Below are 11,294 nucleotides of genomic sequence, written 5' to 3'. Positions count from 1 at the left end.
TTGGGGCTCGATCCCATAACGTTGGGATCACGCCCTGAGCCAAAGGCAGACGCTTAACCGCTGTGCCACCCAGGCGCCCCCTTCTGCCCATTTCTTGATGGTATTTTTTCTTTTTTGGGTGTTGAGTTTAATAAGTTCTTTATAGATTTTGGATACTAGCCCTTTATCTGATTTGTCATTTGCAAATATCTTCTCCCATTCTGTGGATTGTCTGTTGGTTTTGTTGATTGTTTCCTTTGCTGTGCAAAAGCTTTTTATATTGATGAAGTCCCAATAGTTCATTTTTGCCTTTGTTTCCTTTACCTTTGGAGATGTGTCTAGCAAGAAGTTGCTGTGACCAAGGTCAAAGAGGTTGCTGCCTGTGTTCTCCAGGATTTTGATGGATTCCTGTCTCACAGTTAGGTCTGTCATCCATTTTGAGTCTATTTTTGTGTATGGTGTGAGGAAATGGTCCAGTTTCATTCTTCATGTGGCTGTCCAATTTTCCCAACACCATTTGTTGAAGAGACTGTCTTTTTTTCCATTGGATAGCTTTTCTGCTTTGTCGAAGATTGGTTGACCATAGGGTTGAGGGTCCATTTCTGGGTTCTCTATTCTGTTCCATTGATCTATGTGTCTGTTTTTGTGCCAGTACCATACTGTGTTGATCATTACAACTTTGTAGTAGAGCTTGAAGGCTGGAATTGTGATGCCTCCAGCTTTGGTTTTCTTTTTCAACATTCCTTTGGCTATTTGGGGTCTTTTCTGATTCCAAACCAATTTTAGGATTATTTGTTCCAGCTCTGTGAAAAATGTTGATGGTATTTTGACAGCGATTGAATTGCATGTATAGATTCCTCTGGGTAGCATAGACATTTTAACAGTATTTGTTCTTCCTATCCATGAGCATGGAACATTTTTCAATTTCTTTGTGTGTTCCTCAATTTCTTTAATGAGTGTTCTGTAGTTTTCAGAGCACAGATCTTTTGCCTCTCTGCTTATGTTCTTGGTTTTTGGTACAATTGTAAATGGGATCAATTCCTTAATTTCTCTTTCTTTGGTCTTAATGTATAGGAATGCATCTGATTTCTGTGCATTGATTTTATATCCTGCCAAGTTGCTGAATTCCTGTATGAGTTCTAGCAATTTTGGGGTGGAGTCTTTTGGGTTTTTCCACATAGAGTATCATGTCGTCTGCAAGAAGTGAGAATTTGACTTCTTCTTTGCTGATTCAGATACCTTTTATTTCTTTGTGTTGTCTGACTGCTGAGGCTAGGACTTCTAGTACCATGTTAAACAACAGTGGTGAGAGTGGACATCCCTGTCATGTTCCTGACCTTAGGAGAAAAGCTCTCAGTTTTTCCCCATTGAGGATGATATTTGCTGTGGGCTTTTTGTATATGGCTTTTATGATATTGAGGTATGTTCCTTCTATTCCTGCCCTGTGGAGAGTTTTAATCAAGAAAGGATGCTGTACTTTGTCAAATGCTTTTTCTGCATCTATCGAGAGGATCATGTGGTTCTTGTCCTTTCTTTTATTAATGTGTATGTCACATTAATTGATTTGCGGATGTTGAACCACCCTTGCAGCCCAGGAGTAAATCCCACTTGGTTGCGGTGAATAATCTTTTTAATGTACTGTTGGATCCTATTGGCTAGTATCTTGGTGAGAACTTTGGCATCCATGCTCATCAGGGATATTGGTCTGTAATTCTCCCTTTTGGTGAGGTCTTTGTCTGGTTTTGGGATGAAGGTAATGCTGGCCTCGTAGAGTTTGGAAGTTTTCCTTTCATTTCTATTTTTTGAAGCAGCATCAGAACAACAGGTATTAATTCTTCTTTAAATGTTTGATAGAATTCTCCTGGGAAGCCATCTGGCCCTGGGCTCTTGTTTTTTGGGAGATTTTTGATTACTGCTTCAGTTTCCTTGCTGGTTATGGGTCTGTTCAGGTTTTCTATTTCTTCTGGTTCAGTTTTGGTAGTTTATACGTGTCTAGGAATGCATCCATTTCATTGTTGGCATATAGTTACTCATAATATGTTCTTGTAATTGTTTGTATTTCTTTGGTGTTGGTTGTGATCTTTCCTCTTTCATTCATGATTTTAGTTATTTGGGTTCTTTCTCTTTTTGATAAGTCTGGCCAGGGGTTTATCAATCTTATTAAGTTTTTTAAAGAGCCAGCGCCTAATTTCGTTGATCTGTTCTACTGTTCTTTTGGTTTCTGTTTCATTGATTTCTGCTCTAATCATTATTATTTCTCTTGTCCTACTGGATTTGAGCTTTATTTGCTGTTCTTTCTCCAGTTCCTTTAGGTGTAGGCTAGGTTGTGTATTTGAGACCTTTCTCATTTCTTGAGAAAGGCTCGAAGTGCTGTATACTTCCCTCTTAGGACCACTTCTGCTCCATCCCAAAGAAATTGTGTTTTCATTTTCAGTTGTTTCCATGGATTTTTAAAATTCTTCTTTAATTTCCTAGTTGGCCATTCATTCTTTAGTAGGATGCTCTTTAGCCTCCATGTATGTGATGATCCCAATCTTTTGGTACTGGTTGAGACCCGATTTGTGACCCAGGACGTGGTCTCTTCTGGAGAATGTTCCATGTGCACTTGAGAAGAATATGTATTCTGTTGCTTTGGCATGGAATATTCAGAATATATCTGTCAAGTCCATCTGGTCCAGTGTGTCATTCAAAGCCCTTATTTCCTTGTTGATATTATGCTTAAATGATCTGTCCATTGCAGTGAGGGGCTGTTAAAGTCCCCTACTATTGTATTATTATGATGTGTTTCTTTGATTTTGTTATTAATTGGCTTAAGTAGTTGGCTGCTCCCATGTTAGGGGCATAAATATTTACAATTGTTAGATCTTCTTCTTGGATACACCCTTTAATTATGGTATAGTGTCCTTCCTCATGTCTTATTACAGTCTTTGGTTGAAAATCTAATTTGTCTGATGTAAGGATTGCCACCCCAGCTTTCTTTTGATTTCCATTAGCATAAGTGGTTTTCCACCTTCTCACTTTCAATCTGGAAGAGTCTTTGGGTCTAAAATCAGTCTCTTACAGACAACACATCAATGGGTCTTGCTTTTTTATCTAATCTGATACCCTGTGTCTTTTGATTGGGGCATTTAGCCCATTTAAATTCAGGGTAACTATTGAAAGATATGAATTTAGTGCCATTGTATTGCCTGTAAGGTGACTTATTGTATATTGTCTCTGTTCCTTTCTGGTCTTGTTACTTTGGGGCTCTCTCTTTGCTAAGAGGACCCCTTTCACTATTTCTTGTAGGGCTGGTTTGGTGATTGCAAATTCTTTTAGTTTCTGTTTGTCCTGGAAGGTCATCACTCCTTCTGTTTTGAATGACATCATAGCTGGATAAAGTATTTTTGGCTCCATATTTTTCTTGTTTGACACCCTGAATATATCATGCCAGTCCTTTCTGGCCTGCCAGGTCTCCATGGATAGGTCTGCTGCCAATCTAATGTTTCTACCCTTGTAGGTTACAGACCTCTTGTCCCAAGCTGCTTTCAGGATTTTCTCTTTGTCTCTGAAGTTTGCAAGCTTCACTATTATAATAGAAGTCCAGGCGTTGACCTATTTTTGTTGATTTTGAGGGGGGTTCTCTGTGCCTCCTGGACTTGAATGCCTATTTCCTTCCCCAGATTAGGGAAGTTCTCATGTATGATTTGCTCCATATACCTTCTGCCCCCCTCTCTCTTTCCTCTTCTTCTGGGATCCCAGTTATTCTAATATTGTTTTGCTCTATGGTACCACTTATCTCTCGAATTCTCTCCTCGTGTTCCAGTAGTTGTTTATCTCTCTTTTTCTCGGCTTCTTTATTCTGCATTGTTTGGTCTTCTAGGTCACTAATTCTCTCTTCTGACTCATTTATCTTACCTGTTAGAGCCTCCATTTTTTATCATTTCTCAGTAATAGCCTTTTTGATTTCAACTTGGTTAGATTTTAGTTCTTTTATTTCTCCAGAAAGGGATGCTCTAGTGTCTTCTATGCTTTTTTCAAGCCCAGCTAGTATCTTTATAATTGTTATTCTGAACTCTAGTTCTGACATCTTACTAATGTCCATATTGATTAGGTCCCTGGCAGTCAGTACTGCCTCTTGTTCTATTTTGAGGTGAGTTTTTCCATCTTGTCATTCTCCCCAGAGAAGAATAGATGAATGAGAGAACAAAATACTAACATGCAGCAACGACCCCAGAGATATATACACTAAACAAATCAGAAGAGGTGCGAAACCAGAAAAAAAAAGGGGGGGGGAGAGAATATAATCAGACAGGTGAGCAGATTAGAGCAATACACTGGATGTGTACTTTAGTCTATTTTTTAGAAATTAGATCCCAAAATTGTAAAGAAAGAAAAGGTTACATATGTACAAAAATACAAAGAAAGGATAGAATATAACTGTAAAAATGGAAATTAAAAGACAAGAAAAAACAGTGGAAGAAGAAAAACAACAACAACAACAAAAAGGAAGGGATATAAACAGACAGGTGAACAGAACAGAGTAATACACTATCTCCTGAGTGTATTTTGATAGGTTTGTTAGAGGAAACTGCATCTCAAAATTGTAAAGGAAGACAAACTTATATATACAAAAAAAATCAAATATATTGAAAGGATAGACTGTAACTGTAAAGATGGAAATTAAAAAAGGCTTTTAACAAAACAAAAAAAGGCAAAAAAAAAAAAAAAACAAGAAGAAGAAAAAGAGAGAATATGATCAGAGGTGAATAGAACAGAGCCATACACTAAATTTTGGGTGTATTTTGGTCTGTTAGAAGAAATTGCATCCCGGGGCGCCTGGGTGGCACAGCGGTTGGGCGTCTGCCTTCGGCTCAGGGCGTGATCCCGGCATTATGGGATCGAGCCCCACATCGGGCTCCTCTGCTGGAAGCCTGCTTCTTCCTCTCCCACTCCCCCTGCTTGTGTTCCCTCTCTCGCTGGCTGTCTCTATCTCTGTCAAATAAATAAATAAAATCTTTAAAAAAAAAAAAAAAAGAAGAAGAAATTGCATCCCAAAATTTTAAAGAAAGAACTTAAATATATATATATTTATATATATACATATATTTATATATACATTTTATATATATATAAATATATATATGATGAAATACAATGAAGGGATAGAATGTGACTGCAAAAATGAAAATTAAAAAAGATTTTTAAAAGGAGTTGATAAAAAAATTGGTTGAAAAAAGAAGAGTAATTTTCTAAAAAAGAAAGAAAATTTAAAAGATTAAAGTTGAAAGACTAAAGAATCATGTAGAAAAAAACCATGAGTTCTATGTGATGTATTTCCCTAGCCCTGGAGTTTTGCAGTTCTCATTGATTGGTAAACTTGGTCTTGGCTGGTTGTTCTTGCTGATCTTTTGGGAGAGGGGCTTGTTGTGTTGATTCTTTTTTTTTTTTTTTAAAGATTTTATTTTATTTATTTTACAGAGATAGAGACAGCCAGTGAGAGAGGGAACACAAACAGGGGGAGTGGGAGAGGAAGAAGCAGGCTCATAGTGGAGCCTGATGTGGGGCTCGATCCCACAATGCCAGGATCACGCCCCTGAGCCGAAGGCAGACGCTTAACCGCTGTGCCACCCAGGCGCCCCTGTTGTGTTGATTCTTAAGTGTCTTTGCCCTAGGTGGAATTGTACTGCCCTTGCCAGGGGCCAGGTTAAGTAATCTGTTCTGGTTTGCTCTCTGTGGCTTTTGTTCCCTGAAGGCTTTCCACGAGGCTTTAGAGGATGAAAAGGAAAATGGCTGCCTCCCAATCACTGGTGGGGGACCTGAAGACTTGGGACCCCACTCCTCCATGCGCTCTCAGAGAAAAGCAGTCAGTCACTCCTGACTCCCTGGTCTCTGGCCACACTCCATGCTCACCGGGCCTGTGACCGAGCATTTCTGTCTCAGGCATGCGACCCCATTTGGCATCTCCAAACCCATCAGACTCCTGCGGCGGACTTCCGTGACTCTCCTCCTGAGGGAGGAAGGTGGTCTCCCCAGTTCACCTTGTTGGGCCTCTGCTCCCAACTGTGCCACAGATCCTGGTTTATGGCAACCCTCAGAGCCTACTCCTTGGCTCATTGATTGCAGCCAGCTTCCCCGCTCTGATGCCTGGGATCTCTGCCACACTCAGACACCCCAGGTCTTCCTGTAACCCTGAGAATCCTGAGACCACACTGCCCCAGCTAGGGTTCCATCCCCGCTTAGCAGCCTAAGTGATGTCTTTCACGGGAGTCGACTTCTACAAGTTCCAGTTTTGTGCTCTGCTGCTGTATCACTTGAGCGTAGCCAGCTGTCGGAGGCTTTCCCCTCTTCCCACCGGTGCGGTCTATCCTCCCATATATCGTCTTCAATTCACTTCTCTGTACCTCCAACCCTACAGAAAGTGGTAGCTTTTCTTTTCATAGAGTTGCAACTATTCTTTTCTTCGGTCTCTAATTGAGTTTGCACGTATTCAGAATGATCTGATAATTACCTAGGTGAATTCCTGGGACCAGAGGAAATTAAGGTCTCCTACTCCTCCACCATCTTGGACTCTCAACATTCAGCTACACTTTTTTAAATGTTATTTTTATGTCTTCAAGTTTTTTTGCTGAGTACTTACAGTTTTCATAAAATAAATACGTATATTATGCACATCCAGTGTATTTTGATACCTAATTGATTTCACTTTGGGATTAAATTATTGTATAATCCATAAATTCTTATAAACTAGGCCAAATTTTTATTTGAACCATTAATGCCCTTATCATCGCAATCATAGTTAGTCACTGATTTTATTTGACTATGAGAATTTTCCAGGAGTATTAATTATAATGGAGTACCTTAAACTCAAATTTTCTCGTTTCTTACAATCCCATAGTGTAGCTTTTTCTTCCCTTTTTTTGGTCTTCCCCCAGAAAGTAATCCTGAAGTTACAACTTTGCTATTAATCTCTTCATAGTTTTTCTTTTCTTTCTTTCTCACCTTTTCTAATGTTGTGTATTTGTTACAGAAAAAGGTTTTCTTCAAAAATGGATGGGATGTCTTCAGAAGCTAATGAAGAAAAGTAAGTTCACGTAGTATAGCTAAAAATGTTAAACTGTCTATCAGAGAAAGATACTTTTCCTATTAGTAAGACCTGTTGATAACTTCTGAAATCTTTTTCCATTCTGTTCAAGGGAAAAGAAGTAAATGTTACAAAGTCATAGCTCTCTTTGCCTTATCTTTGTGTTTATATATCTAGAGTCAAAACTAAGAGGGACTTTAAAGACCACCTCACATCCCTTCATTTCAGTATGGGAAAATTGAGGCCCAAGGAAATGAAATGATTGGTCTAAAATTGGCATCACAAACTGGTGGCCTGTTTATAGTCTATAGACTTCCCCCCCCCAAACAATGTTTTTAAATTTTTGAATTAGTTGCTAAAATTTTCTCTTGAAAAATAGACTGTAGGAGCACCTGGATGGCTCAGTCGGTTGAGTGTCCAACTCTTGATTTCAGCTCAGGGCATGATCTCTGGGTCATGAGATCGAGCCTCACGTGGGGCTCCGTGCTCAGTGCAGTCGGCTTGAGATTCTCTCTCTCCCTCTGCTTCTCCCCCAGCTTGCGCAAGCTTGCTCCTTCTCTCTAAAATAAATAAATAAAATCTTCAAAAAAAGAAAAAGAAAAATTGAGCGTAGCAACACTGGGCTCATATTCTTGTGGCAACAGCTAACCTGACCAGAGTAATGGCTGTGACCATTAGACCAAGCAGGAACTCTCCATTATCATCTCAATACTGCCTATTTTTCCTGCATCTCCTAAATGATCTGTTTGACTCCATAGGCATTTGAATTTTCAAAACCTGATTTAAAAATCACACGGTAGTTAAACCAGAGCTAGAGTCTCTTGATTTATGACCCATTTATCTTAAAATTGTACCTCTGTAAATATGGTACACTATATTGTGCTGATTGTTTTGCAAGGGATATTCTTAGAGTATACAATATGTATTTTAAAACATTGACCTTCTAAATACTGACTTTAATGTCTTATAATATAAATTTTGCTAAGTGAGAGTGATGCCATGTGTTAACTGAAAGTGATGGCCAATTTAAAAGCTTGTAAAAGATGCTGTGATGATGGCTTTTGAAAATTCAGTCCTTTACCAATGTGTCTATAAGTTTTGTTTTCCTTTTTCAGTGACAATATGGACAGACCTGTTAGAAGACGACATTCCTCAGTAAGAAACACTTAAGTTAAGAATTGTTACCTTTTATTGAATGATGACTATATGTCACAGTAATTTTGACTGTAACATCACCATCCCACTCCCACTGGCTCCTATTTCTCTCCGGATACTCAAATATTCCCCTGGTTACACAATTCTGTAAATATACAAAAATTTGTATTTTATGAATTTCATGGTAATTCTATGAATTGTATGCCATGTAAATTATACTTCAATAAAGTTTAAGAATATATTTAAATAGTGTAGTAAGATACAAAAAATCCAACTCAAACTGATTTAAGCACAAAATTTATTAGGTTTTGATACTGAAAAATCCAAAGATAGGGATGACTTTTGGGACAAGGTAACTGACCAGGGGTTCCAATAATATCACCAATATTAGGATTTTCTCTCACTTTTCTACTCTGACTGCTTCCTCTAGGTAATCTCCATTTTCAGACAGGCCCTCTCCCCGTGATTACTACAGTACCTCTAGCTCTCCCAACTTCCAGTTTCAACTCCTAAATGAAAAAGTGTCTATTTCGTCAACATAAAACAAAAACAAAGGATTTAGGATTGAATCATATTGGCTCGACTACATTGTTATGGGTCAAGTCCTCCTTCCTGAACCACTCACTATTGATGAGCGAATATTGTGCGCATATTGTTCTAGATGAGGGTTACATGTTGTGCCCTTGGGTTGGGGTGGAGCTTTACCTAGACCACATGGGATGAGAGTGGGCAAAATAATTGAGGAAGGTGGGCAGGGAGAAGGGAATAGATGCCGGATATTTAAACCATCCACAAAGTATAGCCCTGAACAATATGAATTTGAGGAATTTTAGAGGTTTTAACAGAAATTTTAACATCTCTACCTTTCTCTTATGGTATAATTTGAACTGATTATTAATATTAATCCCAGATTTTCTTGAATAATTCTAATTCTTCTAGATCTTGAAGCCCCCAAGGAGTCCTCTTCAGGACCTCAGAGGTGGGAATGAAACAGTTCAGGTAAGTCTGTAGTGCAAACGGTTTATAGATGACTATTTTCAGTGATAATGTTAATAGGAACTTTATTAGCTGTATGAAGAGAGAATGTCATAAATGATTTCTAGTTGAATGTGCACAAGTAAGCATCTGGTGGCTGTCAGATTAAAATCCAAACACTTGAGTAAGCTGACACTCGTGATTTTTAAGCCCATTCTTGCCACTCTCACACATCTTTCTCACCATTGCTTACTATTCTGCAAACATGACACAAACTGTCAAGCCTGCAAGAATGTACATATAATATCTCCTCTATTTAGATGATTAGTCCTTCATTCTTCTTTGTCCTCCCAACATTCTATTAAAAATTTTTTTTGGAATGTTCTGAAAAGTAGCAGGAATTTTATAGTGAATGGTCATATAATCATCACTTAGATTCTTCAATTAATATTTTATCATACTTGCTTTATTGTAAGTTTCTAGTCCTCATTATTTTGTAATTCCTATTTGTCCTTTAAGACTCAACTTTGATATCGCTTCTCTCAGAAAATCATCCCTCAAAACCTTCCATTATAATGGTTTGCTAATGTCTATTCTAAATTAGAACTCCCTGAGGGTGGGAACTTTTATCATGTGTTTTTTCAGCTTATGGTGCCTGGTATAGTTGACTTTCATCACATTTTGTTGATTGATGAAATGCATATATTTTTGGAGACCATGCAATTCTGAATTCTGACTCTACTTGGCTTCTATAATCTTTCTATTTCTCAAATGCATCAAGCTTTTTCCTGTTTCAACGCCTCTGCACACATTCTGCCTAGAATGCTTTCTCTCTACCCAACTCTTCATCTGACTAATTTTTAACTAATCCTTCAGGTCTCAAATATACTTCCTCAAAGAAATCTTCCTGATTCTTAGGCTAGATTAGTTTTGTGTTTTGGTTTTTTTTTTTAAACATAGTAAAAGTCTCTGTGGATTCTGTTTGTTTCTCTGTCATTTGCTTTTTGTGTTTGGTGTCTATGTGAGTAAGAAGGTTTGCTCTTATTAAAAAAGATGAGGGAAAATAAAAATAGCATTTTATAATGAAAAGATTCTCAGTATCACTAATCATTAGAAAAATGTAAATCAAAACCCCCACAGTGAGATATCACCTCATGTCCATTAAAATGGCTACTGTAAAAAAACAAAAAACCAAACAACAGAAAATAACAAGTGCTGGTTAAAATGTGGAATAATTGGAACCCTGGTACACTGTTGGTAGAAATGTAAAATGTAGCCACTATGGAAAACAGTATGGTGGTGCGTCAAAAAATTGAAATAGAATTACCATATGCTCCAGCAATTCCACTTCTGGATATATACCCAAGGAAATTGAAAGCAGAGTCTGAAAGAGACTTATACACCTGTCATAGCAGCATTTTTCACAATAGGCAAAAGGTAGAAGCAAACCAGTGTTCATTGACAGGTGAATGGATAAACAAAATGTGGTATCAATGGAATATTATTTGGCCTTAAAAAGAAGGAAGTTCTGGGATGCCTGGGTGGCTCAGTTGTTAGGTATCTGCCTTTGGCTCAGGCCATGATCCCAAGGTCCTGGATTGAGTCCTGTGCCGGGCTCCTTGCTATCAGGGAGCCTGCTTTTCCCTCTGCCTTCCACTCCCCCTGCTTGTGCTCTCTATCTCTCTGACAAATAAATAAAATCTTTACAAAAAAAAAAAAAAAAAGGAAGTTCTGACACCTACTACAACAAAGATTAACCTTAAGGGCATTATGCTAAATGAAATAAACTAATCACAAAAAGACAAATACTGGGGTGGCTCAGTCGGTTAAGCATCTGACTCTTGGTTTTAGCTCAGGTCATGCTCTCAAGGTCGTGAGACTGAGCCCTGCATCAGGCTCCACACTCAGTATGGAGTCTGCTTGAGATTCTTTCTGTCCCTCTCTCTGCCCTTCCCCTTGCTCGCTCTCGCACGTGCTCTCTCTCTCTCTCTAAAATAAATAAATAAATAAAAATCTGAAGGGAAAAAAAAGACAAATACTTTATGATTCCGCTTATGAATTACCTAACCAAATTCATAGAGACCAAAAGTAAAATGGTGGTGCTAGGAGATTGGTTGGGGAA

General features: G+C 38.2%; 1 protein-coding gene across 1 annotated transcript in view; it reads left to right on the top strand.

Annotated features, from left to right (window-relative positions):
* Positions 1–11,294, top strand: part of KNL1 (kinetochore scaffold 1) — a 63,453-nt gene that overhangs the window by 5,014 nt on the left and 47,145 nt on the right. Inside the window, 3 exon segments of the mRNA XM_034661150.1 lie at positions 6,989–7,042; positions 8,158–8,197; positions 9,137–9,196. Coding sequence (XP_034517041.1) covers positions 7,008–7,042; positions 8,158–8,197; positions 9,137–9,196 — 135 coding nt within the window. The 5' untranslated portion in view covers positions 6,989–7,007.

Source organism: Ailuropoda melanoleuca, chromosome 5, assembly GCF_002007445.2.
Source record: "Ailuropoda melanoleuca isolate Jingjing chromosome 5, ASM200744v2, whole genome shotgun sequence".
NCBI classification, from domain to species: domain Eukaryota; kingdom Metazoa; phylum Chordata; class Mammalia; order Carnivora; family Ursidae; genus Ailuropoda; species Ailuropoda melanoleuca.
This window is presented reverse-complemented; position numbering and strand designations above follow the sequence as displayed.